At 44.8% G+C, this 18,852-nt stretch overlaps 1 protein-coding gene across 1 annotated transcript in view; it reads left to right on the forward strand.

The window, feature by feature from the left end:
* LOC119372658 (carboxypeptidase inhibitor SmCI) overlaps nucleotides 1-17,920 on the forward strand; it is a 29,223-nt gene extending 11,303 nt beyond the window's left edge. Inside the window, exons 3-5 of the mRNA XM_037643114.1 lie at nucleotides 10,913-11,107; nucleotides 14,712-14,900; nucleotides 17,561-17,920. Of these exons, the coding sequence (XP_037499042.1) occupies nucleotides 10,913-11,107; nucleotides 14,712-14,900; nucleotides 17,561-17,802 (626 nt within the window). The 3' untranslated portion in view covers nucleotides 17,803-17,920. The remainder of the gene's footprint in view (nucleotides 1-10,912; nucleotides 11,108-14,711; nucleotides 14,901-17,560) is intronic.
* Nucleotides 17,921-18,852: the final 932 nt, after the last annotated feature.

Raw genomic sequence — 18,852 nt, forward strand, 5'->3', positions numbered from 1 at the left:
GGGTTTGACGACATGATTTTCACGTTATTCATGTCATGACCGGACAGTCATATTTGTCAAATCCTCTTACCCTCCCATGCCAATTCCGGTCTACACCAAGTTAAGGAGGACACAGACAGACAGACAGACAGACAGACAGACAGACAGACAGACAGACAGACAGACAGACAGACAGACAGACAGACAGACAGACAGACAGACAGACAGACAGATAGATAGATAGATAGATAGATAGATAGATAGATAGATAGATAGATAGATAGATAGATAGATAGATAGATAGATAGATAGATAGATAGATAGATAGATAGATAGATAGATAGATAGATAGATAGATAGATAGATAGATAGATAGATAGATAGATAGATAGATAGATAGATAGATAGATAGATAGATAGATAGATAGATAGATAGATAGATAGCATTTTGAGCGTTTGAGCTCAAAGTGCTTAGCGGAAATACTTCGCGACAAATAAAGCTCACACACGAATAGGTTGTGCGAAAGCTGTATTTCTGGAATATAATGTAAATACAGAGTATTCTTTTATTAAAGTCCACAACATTATTTGCACCTAGCGCACACACGTGCCCATCAGATGTCGAGAAAACATCGATCATCGGCTGTGAAGCCTTTCTGGCTTCAACAGACAACGCCAGACTCTACATAGTCCCTTAAGTCGCTAGAATGTTCGGCCTTTTACAGAAGCAACGGCCCTGGGTGCTTAGAATTGTAGTTCAGGAACCTAGAAAGCCACACAATTTTCTGTTCGATGGCGCGGATAGTAATGTAGCCGTCGCCAGTGTACTTAACATTAACATGCCTCACCAACCATTTGTAAACTTATTGTCGTCCTGTAAATGTCCCCACGACTCGTTTTACTATTCTATAACTTCCTTATGGTGCATCGTAGGTAATAGTACGTGCGTCTCGTTGAGCTCAATACCCAGAACCATCCGGCTCTAGTGTTGTAAGGGCTGGGTTCGATTTCCATCTCCGCGCCGGACACGCATTGCTTCTTCTAATGTTGATGATGTACCTAAGCCTGGCGTTCAGTATTGTGCTATAGGTACCTATGTCGAGAAGGTGGTCTCCCCTTTCCGTTTGCTTCTACCTTTCAAAACCCCCTCCTTTCATGCTTATAGGCTTCCAATGTAAGCGTCCTTCTTAACCTCAAACCACTAAATGGTTGAAAGAACGAAAGCAAGTGGCTAAAGGGTCTCGTTTTCTTGTAGACAGTACCTAATGAGGCCAACAAATAATGAAGCCAAGGATAGCATAGGGGACTAACTGGTTCACACCAATGACTCGGCTTGGCTATTTCTACAATATGAAAAGGTCACGTACATGATGGAGTTGACGACTGCAGATTCAGTGCACCTTGCTTGGTTGGCGCGAATAATCTGCTCTCAATTATCGACTCCTAAAGCCTTTGTAGGGTGGAGACCCGTCAATGCCTACTCAACCTCTGTTCCTTTTCCTCATTCTTGCTTTCAGTCTTCTCTCTCGCTCCATTGCCCTTTACTTTTCTTATTTGTCATTCCGCAGCGTAAGGGTAACAAGATAGTGGTACTTAAGTGCCTACAATCTCCTTCTTTTTTGACGTATTCCTAGTGACGTACTTCCGTCACGGATATGACGTTGACAAAATGGACGCTAACAGATGACGAAGAAAAAAATGTAACAAAGAGTTTCCCCGCCGAGAATCGAACCTACGGCTTCTTGGCAGACGTGATAGGCGCCCGGCGCTCTACCGACAAAGCTACCCAGGCAGATGCACGCCATGCCCCAAACGCGCATTATGTCTATCACACATTCTCTCTCGCAAGATGTTCTCTGTTGGCGGAGCTAGGAGGGGCGGGTGGTGCCGCCGTCTGTGAGCGGGGAAGTGAAGTAACGCGGCGTGCTACTTACTAGCGCCGTGAGAGAACGATTCGGCGACGACGTAGTTAAATCATGGCCTCGAAAATTGCGCGCCAACGCCGTGGTTAAAGCACCTCGATGCCAGCGAAAAACACTGGCCGCGCCAGCATCGCGGAGTCGCCCTAGTTGCAGTTACGTTCTTTGCCTTTCGCTTCGTGTTGGCGTGTTACGGCTCGTTGTCGCAGTAGTGCAGCTTCCAATGCACCAACGGTGTTTCGGCGCCGACTGCTTCGAGAGCGATAGCACCGATTTATAAAACTGTTGCAGTAGGCGCTTCAGAAAGGCAACGATGTCGACGAGCGCATCTCGACGAGCGATGTCGACGAGCAAGACAGAGGCCAGCGGGACGCGGAACGCCTGCGTGCGTTCGCGGCTCAAGCTAGGAGTCTCTGCCTCCAGTAATGGCGAAGCGCAGTGTAGTAGTGTATGCATGAGCACAGGCGCAGTTTACTCTATTACTCGGGCGCGCACACCGTGCCCTTTCTCTCCTTAATTCACGACGCTCTGAAAGAGTGCATATCGAGCACCATTATTTATTTGTCCGTGTTGATGTCACCTTTGTGCACGTTAATCGCCGCGATGCAGATATCCCACTGTAGGCGTCAACGTGGGTGCATCCACGTTGACGGTGCTATAGCTGCCAAACACCAATAGGCATTGTACAATCTCTCATATATCACTACACAATAAGCACTACTTCTGTGAAGGCACGTTTCACTGTTGTGCTATACCCATTCCTATGACGCAGGGTTCAGCCATGTTTTCCTTTTAAATGCGAAGCATTTCTTAGCGAACCTCTGGCACTTTGAGCGTTTCTATCTATCTATCTATCTATCTATCTATCTATCTATCTATCTATATCTATCTATCTATCTATCTGTCTATCTATCTATCTATCTATCTATCTATCTATCTAGCCGCCTACGTCTGGGTGCTCTCATGATTGCCTCCTTAACTCGGTGTAGACCAAAATTTGCATGGGAGGGTAAGAGGACTTGACGAATATGATTGCCGGGTCATTACATGAATAACATTAAAATCTTGTCGCGTACGTCGTCAAACCCTTTCCACTAGACACGTGTAGCACATACCCGTTCACAACGGGCCGTGGTGTTCGGGTATGCGCCACAGGTGATTGACAGTTTATATCTACCCAGGAACGGCGAGAACAGACATTGTTAACTTAAATGCTAGAGCGTTAAGGAAAACCAACATCGGCAGTGTTGACTCAACGAATGGAAAGAATGAAAATTAGGATCCCAGCAGGAAGCGAACCCAAGCACTCTGCGTGGCAATCAGGTATTCTACCACTGAGCCACGCCAGGTCTATCAATTAGTTTGGAAAAACAGCCTACGCAGGCGTAATACCGGTGCAACGTCAATTGTGGTTGTGGTGCTGGCTATCTAATTTTACAAGAAAGCAATAAACACTACATGATACTCCTACGTTACGTACTCCTACGATACAGGCGTCATATCCGATTAACGTCTGTGGTTCTAGTGCTGGGTCCGCTTTTATAGCAGTCTAATAAACATTACGTTTTTATTCCTATGATTCAGCAAGCTATATTGAAGCATTGCTCGACCCCGGGGGAATACATTAGCGAAAGTTACATATGATATCCACATCACCACACCGTAAAGTGCACTTCGTCCGCCAGGACGACGCAGTGTCCTCTTCATTTCTTACGAGGCTGGGCGATGGCCTCATGCTGACTGAGGATGATGCCAGACTGATTGACAGCCGCTTTGTAGACTAGGCTACGTAGGCCACATACGCCCAGGTAGTTTACAAATACGACAAACACCATCCACTGATGTTGGTCTACGTAGCGCTATCCAGGCCTACCAGCCTCGACGGCCTATACCTCACCAACGCGAAGGGTGGCTTCAGGTTCCGACATGTCGCCGACTCTGTCGACAGACAATTTGTCGACGAAATGACCGAGGCACCCACGAATTCCAACAGCTCTACTATAGCACATACTTCACTACACATGGACCCGTCGTCACCACTATCACGACCGGATCCTATAACAAGTCGTAACCAGCTGCTGGTGCTCACTAATCACGGTGATGCCTTTGTTCAAGAACTGTCAGGAACTTCTTGCACACATGAACACGGGTTCGTGAAACGTGCGTGCGTTCTCGGGACATGTATAAGCACTACATAACAGCTTACCGCTTCTGGTGTTGGTAATACCCACGTTGCCATTGGCAGCGTTACCCAACCGTAAACAACTGGTTATATAACACATATGCGGCTCTTCAACATATATGTGTGCGAATAAAATTTATACAAATCTTTAGCGTCATTTTGTAACGTGTCGCTCAGTAAAAAAAGGTTACGCCACAGTCACCTACCCGCCGTATGCTTTGCATAACATCGACTCCCACGGTACGTGAGATCTGCCGAATTTTTTTCTTCTCCATATTTTAACGAGATACGCTAAAGAGCTCGTTTCACAAAATGCCGGTGTCAGCGTCGCTGTCGTTGGTTGTGAGCGAAAAATCATAATCTTGCACAAAATAAATAATAAAAAAACCTTAGGTTCCAGTGAGAATTGAACCCAGGCCGTCTGCGTGGCAAGCAGGTGTTCTACCACATAGCCACTCCATTTTTTTTTCTTTATACACAGTGCCACTCCATTGCTTGAAACTGCACTGAAATTAACTTTAATGCTTCACAAACATACGCGTCCTGTGTATAAAGGTGTCACAGTACGAGATGTAATATCGCAGTGAAACGGAGTACAAGCGTATATTACCATTGGCTTCACACCATGTGAACTGCGTAGAGTTGGTGGTTTAAAGCCAGCCACCCATTACAAAAGCCACATACACTACTGCGCGTATTCCCTTATGAACACGCAGTAGGTGCATCGCATCATCGAAAAAGTGTCACGCGCGTAATTGCTGCTGGTGTAAAGCATGCCACCCATTACAAAGGGCATACACATTAGTGCGCGCATTCTCTTACACACACGTAGTGGGTACAGTGTTGTCCAAAAAATGCTGTCAAGAGGGCGGAAACCTTTACCTTTACTAAAGGTATGTCGAGTGTGTGTGTGTGTGCGCGCGCGCGTGTGTGTGTGTGTGTGTGAGACCGTGCGACTCAGCATAATGACAAGCGAAACAGAGCACAAAGAAGATGGCGCCGGATATCGCTATGGCATTCAACTCCTAAAGGCGAAGCTTAAGCGTCCCCCAATTCTTCTCCCTTCTTTCACGCTTATGTTTTCATCAGATATGTAACTGTTTGACATTTTTTTTTCTCTTCTAAGCCGTTGCTAGGTTTGGCTAGACATTGCAACGTTTGGCTATGTGGAGCGTAGAACTTATTGCTTGGCGAAGTGTCGTTGTGGCTACGTGAAGAGTACGATTAATTATTATGTTCGTAATTAGCTCCTTCTTAATTCGCGATGTTTTAATTAGCACGGTCTGAATTAGCAAGGTGCTCAAAAGCATGGTCTCACTTACAACTGCATTAATTATTACGTTCTTAAATAGCAAGTTCGTAACTAGCAAGGCCTTAATTACCAGGGTCTTCATTATAAGTTACTGTTATTTAACCTTAAATAGACCGGTTTTAGGAAGATGAAGAAGAGAAAGCGAGCGAGCGCCGGCCAAGCAACGCCCTAGAACAGGGGTCGGCAACCTGCGGGGCAGTATTATGCAGCCCCCGACACGACTCGAGAATCACACCCCACCAATATTGTAAACTCGCCCAATTTTTCTCTGTTTCCCTGCAACGTCCCCCCTCCCCTCATCGATTTGACGCCCGGCCCCCGCCGTGTCGGCTTCATGCAACTCGGCCCTTCGCCTCAAATGTTTGCCGACCCCGGCACGAGAAGGGAGAGGCAGATCATGATTATGATAGCTTTAAAGGGGTCATGAAGCACCCCTTGGACTGATTGAAAAAACACATCCTGCGGAAAGCTGACACGGCTATGAACTGCTCTGCCAAATATTACAGTCGTGCGCGCCGCGTAATGGCCACAAGCGGAGCGCGAAGTTGCCGTTTCCCCAGGCACCCTCTTTTCAAACAGAGGCCGGTTCTCACTCTCGTCGGTGGGCGGGGCGTCTGTCCGCTGTACGTCGCAAGAGACATAGCATGCTTATTGGCCGATAGCCGACGTAAATCGAGAGCGGCGTTCGGATCAGATGCGCTTCTTGCCGCGGGGTGCCGCCACTTGCCGGCGCCGCACTCCTCAGTACACGGTAGCCGCACTCGCGCAAGCGAATCACAGCGGGAGAGCGATCGCGTTTCATGACGCGCGCTGGCGTAACTTCTTTCCCCCATGCCATCCCTCCCTGTCTAGCTTCCAGTGCGCCCGCCGGCACGAGAAAAGAGAGAAAGCGCTGGGAGCGTGCGCCAAACCCCCGTAACTCCGCTGATTCTTGACGGATTCGAGAAATTTTTGCGGCAATCGATTCGGGAGGCAGTACACTCCGATACTGAGGCCATTAGATCATTACTTGGAAAAGTGGTTCATGACCCCTTTAACAGTGGCGCTGTTTACGCGAGCCGTTGTTCGTAATCCGCGAAGAGAAAACCATCATCATCATGAACTGGCACGCGCTACCTTCGTCCCCTTCACCTTCTGCTTCGCTCCCAGAACACGTGCGCCGATTTGTCCGGCGTGCCATGGAAGAACTCTGATGGGTGGGAGAACGAGTACAGAGAGAGAAAGACAAAAACAAAGAAAGTGTTCGAAAGAAAGAGAAAAGGAGGAATTCCTCGCGAAAAGAATTCCTTGATGAGGCGGGATACGAACCTGCGCAACCACTCGGCTATCCAGGCTCGCTAGTAGAGCATAACATAGCCTTGCATAGTATAGTATACGACGAGGGTTGGAAAGGAAAGTGAAGGTGAGGAGGAGGGACAAGAGGAGGGAGAGAGTAAAGCATAGCGTAGAAAGAAAGAGAGAAATAGAGAGAAGAAAATCAGAAGGAGAAAGACATCGAAAGAAACAGGAAGCGAGAAATAGAGAGAAAGGAAATAGAAAGAAAGATAGAAGTAGCGATAAATAAAAAGAAATATATATGTGGTGGAAGAAAGACATATAAATAAACAGAGACAACGAAGAAATAAAAGAAATACAGAGACAAGAGAAAAAGGAAAGAAAGATATAATGAAGAATTAGTAAAAATAAAGAGAAACAAGGAAGACCACCCAGTTCAGCGCTGCTTCAGGCTTGGCGCCACTAGCGCGAAGCTGACTTTTTTTTTCACCCTGCACGACCTAACCTGCCGCTTGAACAGCTCGGCTGTTCGTGCTGAATGGAAGCTGGAAAAAATAATCCCAGTCATGAAACCACGCAAACATCCAACGAGCTATGCCTCTTTCAGACCTATAGCTCTTTTAAGTTGCATCGGAAAACTCAAACAGAAAATAGTACACAAAAGACTAACATGGTTACTTGAAAGCAGGAAACCTTACCCCCAAGAAATAATGGAGTTAGGCAACACCGGTCAGCTATTGACAATGTTATAGCCTTCATCTGATCAATTGAAGAAGAACTTACCCAGGGACACATACCAATTGCCATTTTCTGGATACCAAGGCAGCATTCGATTATGTGTCCCACAGTGCAATAATTGAAGCCCTGATTGCCATCCGTCTTGGAGGAAGAGTATACACATGGATTGCGGGCTATTAGCAAGGGTGACAACTATTCATGAGCACCACAGAAGGCCGTACTGCATACTACGCTATCAAGAAGGGTGTACCACAGGGCGCGCTGCTTAGCCCTTTATTGTTCCATCTTGTTCTTATTCATCTTAGGAAACAGTTACCACGTGGTGTCCACATCACAATGTGCGCAGACGATATCTGAGTAGGGAGCGCCTCACCTTCTCGTTATGTCACTCAGCAGAGGTTACAGAAAGCGCTGGCAAACACCTCCCTCTATTTGACACACAGACGTCTGCACCTATCTCCAGAAAAGAGCACTGTCATGGCTTTCTCTCGGAAGAGCGTGAAAAAGTACTCATTAAGAGTCAGTGGACGCGCTCTTCCTTTTTTGGCGTGATCAGTGACAGAAGCCTGTCTTGGTCACCACAGGTGAATAAACATTGTGCAAAGATCTCTGCAATCTCACAAGTACGCCGCTACATGGCAGGAGCACGATGGGGTAGCGACTGCCACTCCATGATACTTCTACAAAAAGCTTACGTCGACGGTATTTTGCGCTGCAGCCTGCCAGTACTGCAACGAATATCGTTGACCAGCAAAAATAAACTTGATGCCGCACGTAACAACTCTCTACGAATATGCATTGGCCTACCAGAAGGGTCATCGTGCGTCGGAACGGTAGCGGAAGCAACATGCTTTCCTCTTGACGTCCTCAGTAGGCAAGAAGTCTTGCGGAGTCATCTCCGACACATCACCCAGGGTGAAAAACACTTCCTTGGCCGCATTGCTAAAAGCTGCGCTAACTCAAGCTTTGGACAAGCAGTCCGAGAAATAGCTGCCCCCATTCCTGCAGTGAAGCGTCAGCTCATTCCCTTGAATTTTCCACCGTGGACACTGTCATACATGCAAGTCCGTTCACACATCCGCGGTATCAACGCAAAAAAGAATATGCCACAAGCTGAGATTTTGCAAATCACCCTAGAATACATCACCAAGAAATACTCCAGTTCGCCTCACATCTTTACCGACGGGTCTTGCTCTGCCCATAGTTCTTCATGTGGTTTATACATATCTTCAACTGACCAATGTTCCTCTTACCATCTTGAACGACTAACAACAAGCACGTCAGATGCACTGCATGCGGTAAAGGGAGCCATTCTTTACATCCAGCGGCTTTACATCCGGACACTGCGGCATATGCGGAAGTGAAAAAGCGGATCTAGCTGCACGTAGAGGTATGCATTTAAGGAAAATTGGTGAACATACTTCACTAAATCGTATGCATCAGCAATGGCAAAGAAGTACGCCCACCGAGAGAGGGATCAATTATGCAATCTTTTGCTTCAAGACCTCTTTCTCCGCTCTATAGACCCTGACTTAAAACGATGACTTCCGCATCACCTTGGTTTTCACTTTGAGACACTCTATCATCGACTTCACCTCAACGTAGCATTCACTAATAGGTACATGTGCCGCATTGATTTGACCGCTAACCCATACTGTGGCAACTGTGGTGCTTTAGAATCAATAAACATATTTTATTAGATTGCCAGACATACAGAGAAGAAAGAACTTGTCTCTAAAGTAGAATATGCTCAAGTTCCTAAGCACTACTTGATCTCGGAAAAATACTTGGACCTACGTCTTCTGCTTCTCAGCAACGTCAGATTTTAAAATTTCTGCTCAGATTACTCGAGGACATTAACCGAACTGATAAAGTGTAACGTAACTTACATCACCACCATTACGTTGTGGCACGTACATACCAAGATCATAATAGGGAGTTTTAGCTTGTAATGTATACTTCTTTACGTTACCGTGTTACCGGATACCGGATAGAATCTGCGCATGCGCGCACCTTTACGGAACGTAAAGGTTTACGGAACGTAAACTGCTCGCTGGATAGGCTTTACGTTTACGGCCCTATCTCGCAAATCCACCTTCGTTCGTGGCTACTCGCGATATCCGCTTCGCGGAGACTCCAGCCGCCGAGTCAAAATAAGCCGAAGTGCGAGCGCCACTTACGATCACCTTATTTCAGCCGGATTACCGAGGCTACCGAGGCTAGAGCGACGTAGAATACCGAATCCGCAAACGTGAGAGGCCTAAAGACGCTGACAGGCTGGATAGGTGGCGCCATCTAGCGGGGCCAAGGTGTACCAGACGAGCACAAAATTGTTATTGCAGAAACATCGGGCATTCTACTCCCAATGTAAATGCCTTGCAGCGGCACAATTACGAATGAGTTGCCTTTTTAATCATTTTTTTCCTCAAGAACACTAAGCGAAAACAAACGTGTCCATGATTGTGGTTGCGAGAAGCGTCACAAGATGTCGACACCATCGCCTGGTAACCTGGTATTGCTACACCCCTTCGCTTATACCAGAATACTGCACACGCTAAAAACCTCTTTAATGATTTTGCCGCAGCGTAACTCAATATTATCTAAATTAAATGTAGTTTATTTATTTTATTTTTATTTACAGAATACTGCAGGCCCAAAAAGGGGCCCAAGCAGGGGGCGAATGTACAAAGAAATGCATTAAACAACGCGAAACGCGTGCAAACGTTAGAAAATGTCAATAATACATAATGAGCAAAAAATAACACAATAAGTATATTATTATTAAATAGTACTATTAAACAGTGCTATTAAACAGTATTAATAAACAACAGTATTAAATGCTGTTATCATCATCATTTAGTGGTTTGCGCAAACGTAAAGGTTTACGTTTGCGCGAACCACTAGCGTATTTGTACGTACGTAAACTTTTACGTACGTACGTAAAAGTTTATGTTTGGGCAGCTAAAAAACTTTACTAAAACTCGAGTTCCGGTAAAACGGTAAACGTAATCCGGTAACGGTAACGTAAAAAGTATACGTTACAAGCTAAAACTCCCTAATATCCCCTTTTTTTTCTTCTCCTTTTCTGCCCTCCTCCTCCTAGGGCCTTTCTATCCTCAATCTCCTCCCCTATACAGAGTAGCATGTATGCGCCTTTATATACAACGGAAGATTTCTGTTTTTTATTAAAGACCTTTCTCTCTCTTTCTCTCCGCTGTGAAAAACAAGATGCCGCAAAAAGAAACGTAAAAAATTAAATGAGATACAGTAACAAACTGGGGAAGATCATCTTAGGTTTAAAACCGCGATTGATAATGCGAAAGCCATGAAGAACCATTCTTCGTAGTGGTGCAACATACGTAGGACAAGAACTATAACAGTAAAGCAGCTAAGTCCTTGAGAAGTTTTGGGAAAGTGTGTGCAGTTTCGCTGCCTTAGGTATTCGGCTTTTTTTTAAAGAACGTAGGTGCCGAATGCGTAGAAAAGTGGTCTTTGCTTTCATTACAGGTAATCATATTCAAGAGAACCTTCAACCATCTGAGGTTTGCTCTCAGAGAAAAGTTGTGGGGAAGTGCAGAGCGGCTTTCACAAGGTGGTACTTTAGTATGGTGAAAGGTGCGTGCGAACAGTTCGTTTACGGTGGCTGTGGTGCCAATCAGAACAACTTTCACAGCCAGACAGAATGTGAAGCCTTTTGCCAGGGTAAGAATTCATCTTCTTATCTGCTTATATCTCTAAATAATATCGGCGTGGTGCAACAACTAATGAATCTATCTCATAGAGAATAATTCTTTTTTATATTTCTCAACACGACGTGTGATTTCTGTAGCGAAATCTTGCCTTGAACCCAGCACCCCAAAGCGATCCAATTTTAATCATAGTGGCTTAAGTTCAGAGTTAAAACACCTACCTTTCTCAACAAGACATCGAACGATACCGCATTTGCTGCATTCACTCACGGTACTATATTCAAAGGCCTGGCATGAGTTAGCACAAGCCCCGTTAGGTGAATAAATGAAAATAATTAACGACCACACTGTGCCTGGGCTACTATTCAGTAATGGCAGTAACGACGCTAGTTATACTCATTTTAAATACGAACACCACTTTTTAGCTAGTGCGACGAGTTGTAGATGAACAGTGTATCTGGCAGATGAACAGATGGTAACTCGTCACCCAGCAAGTGTCATCCCCAGCAGTACATCTTACAAACGCATTTTTCATAACAAACGGCAAATATATATTAAACGTATTTTCAACAAGCAAAATCGAGAAGAAACTGTGCGCGCTTCACGAAGTCGAAACAAGGTGTTCATCGCCTCTTTTTAAGCAACCAATAATAATGGAAATATGGGCAGCAATGTTCTTTAACACTAAAGTGTTTTATGCCGGGGTCCACCAAGACTTCAGTGACGTATTTCCGTCACGGAAATGACTTCGAAAAAATTTACACGATCAGATGGCAAAAAAAGTTCCGTCAACGGGCATCGAACCCACGACCGCTCGGTCCGCAGCAACAGATGCCGGGCACTGCGCCACGGTCACAGACTCCAGAGGCTTTACAAACGCGCCTTTTATATCTACCACTCTACCGTCCGGCGGGGTGGTGTTTCCCTCTGGAAGCGGTAAAGTAAAGTAATTCGTCATTACTGTGGCCTCCGCGATTAACACCTGCAAAGCGTTACACGTCCGTCCCATTCGGCGTGTTTTCAATAGAATTTCAATTCTGTCACTTCCTTAACACACAGCGAGGTGGCGATTTCAGTCCAAGCATCGTAGGGAGCCTACATGACCGGCCGTTTCATGTAGGCTCCCTAAGCGTCGTAAAAGCATCGGCCTGGTTTATAGCATCGCGTTAATCCAAAGCAAAAACAGCTTTGTGACACGCGCCTGCCTCACCTGGCTGTTACACCGCGTTCCCCGCTCACGCGCTCGCCCCGAGAAAAAAAAAATCACTGCATATCCACGGAGTGAATAATGATGAGTGGGCGAAGCTGCAGAGGTTCATCGGTAAACAGTGAATCTTCCGTGAATTCTGGCCAGTACATCATCACCGACGTGAGATCGGGCGCGTTTATACTAAAGGTTCGATGAGAGTTATGACGACTTGCAGCTCACTTTAATTTTACATGTACGCTGTGAATTTTCATTGTTTAAAAAACCATTGCTTTAGAAAACATCTGGCGCCTTTCGTTAAGCAGCTGGCGTCTTTTCGTTTTGCTTTAGAAACATCTGGCGTCTTTTCGTTTTGCTTTTAGAAAACATCTGGCGTCTTTCGTTGGTTTACTTCATGAATCAACGGCGTTTTGAACAAAATGTTTATTCTTTAATCACGCGCAGGAGAAATCTCACCAGGCACTACCTTGGAGGTAAACAATGGCTGCTAATGGGAATAAGAGACAGATGAAGTCGGCTTTTAGCTAACACTTACACTTCTACTTCTACTAACGTTTCCTACTGGAACATGCATGGCTGCTAATAGGGAATGAGACAGAAGAATTCGGCTTTTAGTTAACGCGCACGCTGCGAATTTTTAATTGTTCAACAACGCACAGGAGAAATCTCCCACCGTCACCACCTTGGAGGTCAAGATCTGGTACTAGCGTTAAGACTGGTTACGCACTACGACGGGGACGAACGGGTGCCGCTTTAAGGAGCTTCGCCCCTAAAATCATGGCCGGGAGAGCGGCACGCCGCGCTTTGCGTTTCCCTCTAGTCCGGCCGTGGTGTTTAATCACATTTTTACATGCCGCGGGATGGCGATCAAGTTTAGCGTCCAATATGCGACGCTCTTCTGGCTATCACACCTCGTTCTCTGATCACGCTTTCACCGTTAACTACTACAGCTATCACAAGGTTTTGTGTAATCAGTTAACATGGACGTTAGTCGTCGGGATGGAGATGTACCACCAATCATCAAATTGGGTGCATCCACGCTAAACGATGCTATAGCTGCCAGACATCAGTATACACTGTGCAAACTTTCTTATATCAATGTACAGTAAACATTAAGTTGCTTCTGTAGGACATGCTTTACTTTCGTGTTATTCCCATTCCTATGACGGAGGGATCAACCATCTTTTTTTTCCACATCCTATTCAAAACACTGACTGAATATCTATCTTCGGCTACGGAATAAATAAGGATATAAAAGCCCTTTCACAGCAAAGTTATGCTACAATTTACATGTACAGTTTAAAAGGTGGCACTTCCATTTAGGCCTGTTGATCCAAAAAAAAATAAACGCATTTTAAGTTGCTTCGAAAGAAAAAATATCTGTTTTAAGTCCGTAAGCATTCTTATGTTGACTATAAGAGAAAACTGTCCGTTCGTATATCAATCCCTCTGCCACGTAAGACGAGTGCATTCCTTGGGTTAATTTTCATTGAAGCGGATCTCAGAGGCCACGTAGAAATAAGGGCGTGGTTGAGATCCTCTCCGCCAGGTTCCGCTACGATCCCAGCTGCTCGCAAGAAAAGCGTCCGCTCCCTGAGTGAACTTGTTCAAACAATTTTCATTATTTATCCTCACAGTTACTCCGCGCTGATCTTAAGTAAACTTATGCTTCAAAATCATATGTATCTAATATAACTCTTAACTTCAACCAGATACATCGAGTCCATGCCTGTTTCATTTTTAGAAGACTGTTCCTCAATATCAGGAAAAGAAGAAGTAAGTGATCGACGGGCACCACTTGGAAGAGAAACAAGACTGTCACTCATTACTCGTACCGCCAGAAGTTCTATTGAAAAATCTGCGGAAGATATACTGCATCGTACGCAAGCCCCCGAATTGGTAGTAATAGTTTGGCCAGAGGAACTGAAAAACCAGTGACAACGGTAGGACAGAAAAGGACGCCACTGTACAAACAAGTAAATTTTATTTTGGAATAACGGATAGACGGGCAATTTCCTTTGGGTTCATAATGGTGGCATACGCAGCGCTGGAATGAATACAAAAGGAAGGTGAAGACAGGACAACGCATGTCCTGCCTTCTTCTCGTTTCTTTTGTATTCGTTCCAGCTCTACCTTTGCCATCGTTATGTATTTTATTTCTGTGCGCGCAACTAGATATATAGCTACACACGCACGAACACCACCAGATACATCTCATTTATTTGCGCCTTGTGTGGTCATTACAAAAGGATATTTTATAAACGGGTTTTACGAACACGGCACAGATTAAAGTGATGCATTACTTTCCGATCTCGATGGCCGATTCCCGCCCACTAATATGACCAGTTAGATTACCCGAAATGGGCATGTTATATCAATGTAACTCGTTGCACAAATTTCCCATTTTCAGAGTTCCTAAAGGATCGCTGTAGGCAGCCAATTATCCCGGCTTCGGAGAAGCCATGCAAACACGAAGTCAAAGAATACAGGTTTGGCTACAACCAAAGGACAGAAAAATGCGAAAAATTTCTTTCATCCACCTGCAAGGAAAACAAGAACAACTTCGTAACCAGGAAGAAATGCCTCGAAATTTGTGCGAGTGAGTACCACGTTCAATACCTCTGCGTTTCCCTCCGACATAGCTCTAGTGGTTGTGGTGCCCGGCTGCTGACCCAAAGGTCGCGGGATCTAATCCCCGCCACGGCGGCCGCATTTCGATGGAGGCGAAATCCTTGAGGTCCGTGTACTTCGATTTAGGTGAACGTAAAAGAACCCAAGGTGGTCAAAATTTCCGGACCCCTCCACTACGGCGTCCCTCATAATCACATCGTGGTTTTGAGACGTAACACCCCTACAATTTTCCTAATACCTCTGCGTTTTCGTATTTCCCTTTAAAACTCAGCGCTACAGGAGACGGTAAACAAGAAAAATATGGCAAACAGTCTCGCTATGTTTTTCTCTTGATCCGTATTTTGTTGTATTTAATGTGATTTGAAGGTGGACGCATACCAAATGGCGCATTTATTCATTCTTCTGCCTCGGAGGCGCTTGTCTGGCTTGGTGGTTCCGAAGTACCGACGTCTGAATGGTGTTAATATTTGCAAAATTTAGGCTCATATTCTTGGACAGGGCGCAATTTACATTTATTTCCATGCGTAAAAAATTTAGCGCACTAAAAATCTGTAGTTAACAATAGAAGTGCGTCTCTTGTTAGAATATTGAAATGATGGCCTACCTGTAGGTCGAGACGATAAAAGAGATAATCACATCACCAATTTCTTTTTATGATTCTTTTTTAACTAATGACTTCGTGATGAAACGGCATTGAAGTTTTTTTTTCCATATTTTCTATGAACGACAGGTAGTGTTCTCGCTTTTTTACATAACGTTTCTGGCATTTGTTTTACTCTTTCCTCAAGGAACTCAAAAATGCCTTGTTTAATTGCCTCCTATTCTGCAAGGAAATAAATCTGTGCGTTTCCAAGAATACAGAAGTACGATTCAATTGTTATATTGTTACCATCTGTCTATTTCTACGCTGTAACCCTTCACACCTCGAATATCAGGCATTGTTAAAAGAACGCGCACGTCAGGATGAATATATATAACAGAGTGCCGCAATCTCCTTAACTGTATACTTTTTTCTGCTATTTTTTCTTCCGTATATTATCTGTTATATTCCTGATGCTCATCTCGCTGTAACCCTTCCTAATTTAATTTTATGCATTATTTTTAATGAGCCTCCCTAGTTGATTGTTTCATTAATATTTCTCATTCGTTTAGAACTCTTACGTGCTTTGCCCGAATCATGACTAATCCTCAGCTGTATCTCTGAGACAAGTCCTCCGTACGCCACAAATAAAAATGATGGTAATGATCATATGGCTAGACCTATGTTAATATGCTGTCATCTGTGCTGAGTATCACGCATCATTACCATAACTGAACATTTCTGCTTAGGTGTGGCTCAAATAGACCTTAGTAAACAGTACGCCCGTAACCTATCTTGATAGGGTGGCAGCTCGGACTAGTTGGTAGCTTATTATAGGTGAGTGTTTTAATCATGGTTGGGGTTTAACATCCCAAAACCACGGTATGATTACGAGAGACGCCGTAGTGGAGGGCTCCGGAAATTTTGACCACCTGGGGTTTCTTAACGTGCACCTAAATTGAAGTACACGGGCCTCAGGCGTTTTCGCCTCCATCGAAAATGCAGCCGCCGCGGCGGGGATTCGATCCCACGACCTTCGGATCAGCAGTCGAGCACCGTAACCACCAGACCACCGTGGCGGGTATAGGTAAGGTTTGTACTGCGAAACATAAACGACAGGTCGATGCACCTTCACTCGGCTCTGTCTGCCTTGTCCTTTCGTTTGAGTTGAGTTGAATAAAGTTTATTTGTTAAACGGTTGCTACTTGCGCCCGGGGCTAGGCTATACTTCCTGCTATAACCAGCGGTACTATCTTGTTGAGCTCAAAGCCCTGAACTACGAGAAACTGGCAATGTAAGTCCAGGTTATCTATACTGACTTTAGTTAAATAGAAAAAACACAAAAAAGATACGAAGAAAGAAGCAAAGAATGATAGAGCAATAATCTTACAGAAAAAGCTATCTGGCGTCATTGATATGTTCGGAATCGGAGAAAGCACCTTTCGGTCTACGTAACGTCTATCTCTGCTCGTTCGTGTGCAAAAATTACGCAGTAGCAACGCTAGCACGTACCAGAATCGCACCTGGAGAGTGCGATCATTTTCCACAACGCGCGCTCAGGGTCACGACGCGCGCGTGACGCAGCTTCTCTCCCCTTTATCCCTCCCTGTGTAGCCTCAACCTTGCTGGTTGGCACGAAAGTAGAGAGAAAGCGCTTAAAGCGTGCGGCAAGTACCTGCAACTCCGCTCGTTCTTGACGGATTCGAAAATTTTTGCGGCGATCGATTGGTAAGGCACTAAACTTCGATACTGAGGTCATTTTATTGTCAGTTAGAAAAGTAGTTCAGGACTTCCTTAAGCATGTATGTTTGCAAGGTAGCGCAACAGCGCGCTACTGACAAATGGGTATTTAAACGAAATAAAAAAGCAAATAAATAAATAAATCTGTGATTGATATGTTTTGGCTGCTCACAGCCTGGCTAGCTTTGTACAGCGACATTGCCGCATCGGATGTATTAACTGCAGCAATCTGCACTCAAGCTGCGCTTCTAGAAACTTCGTCATTTTATCAAATTCTCAGCGTATAAAACAGTGTCTTTTTATTTCAGAACAATCTCCTTGCTTGCGCAGAACGAAGTACCACAGGTCGAGGTGGTACGAATCATATTTCTACAACGCCGACGACGATAAGTGTCTTAAAACAACGACATTTCTTCCAAAAAAGAACCTCTGGCCGAGAGACAATCGGTTCGCAAAATTGAACGAGTGCTTAAAGGAATGCATGCCAAATTATACAGCGCCTCTGAAAGCCACAAAGAAGCCGGCAATTCCTCTTGTCGTTCTGGAGTAACCAAACCAAGTATTTTTCTGGTGAGATTATATGTGCTGAGATAATCAAATCTGCATACACAAAGCCGGCAGTCTGTACAAAGTGTTTAGTGTAAGTCTAACACACATAAATATCAACGGCTTCTGGTTCGTTTGGATCTCTTTATTTCTTGTGGCTCCTTACTACCTTACCTCTGAAATATGTGCGTCTATTAGTAGACGTAACTCGTGTTCAATAACTAACAGCAGCAATATGCACAGAGCCATTGATATTGACCGGCTCCATTTCAACGCAGCTGCGGACAACTCGCGTATGTCGACTCATCGTCGAATTCGAAACACCTGCAGTGCTTCGCATCAACGTGTTGCATAATTTTCATTCTAAGCGGACAGCACAAACTGGCAATAAGGCTGTGGGCAATATTTGCGCCGGCGCGCAAAGGCACATGACAATTCCATATGGAGAAGGGCTCACATTTCCAGCCCGGTCTAGCATATATTGCTGAACACCTCACGCGGTGGTCTTATTGAAACACTCGTTTGACGTACTGGTACATCGCAGCTTGCGAAGCAAACATCTCATGCTGGGTAGAAGGCACTACGCCCCGATAGCAGTTACTAGACGTCTCAAGGTGCTATCTAAGTGAAGAGCATCGCCAGTAACGTTGCACACGTCGCAGCTCAATGACGCGCAAGATGAGACGGATGGGAAACCGTCGGCATCACTCAGTCCAGTGGAGTCCGTGCCCAGTCAGGGCGATTATTTTGTGATTGTGATTATTTTTGTTTCTGCATTTACTCATGTTTCAGAGAAAGAAATATTTCACCGCATTATATATATATATATATATATATATATATATATATATATATATATATATATATATATATCTTATTTTTCGTTCAACTATGTAATCTTGCAATAGAGCGAATTCTGGCATGTTGGTGTAGCATAGCGCAACACACAGCGCGAAACTACGACGGGGACACAGGAAGGACACACACAGTAACACCGTAAGTCAGCGCTGTGTGTTTCCTTCCTGTGTCACCATCGCAGTTTCGCGCTGTGTGT

This window comes from Rhipicephalus sanguineus, chromosome 10 (assembly GCF_013339695.2).
Source record: "Rhipicephalus sanguineus isolate Rsan-2018 chromosome 10, BIME_Rsan_1.4, whole genome shotgun sequence".
In the NCBI taxonomy this organism is placed as follows: Eukaryota; Metazoa; Arthropoda; class Arachnida; order Ixodida; family Ixodidae; genus Rhipicephalus; species Rhipicephalus sanguineus.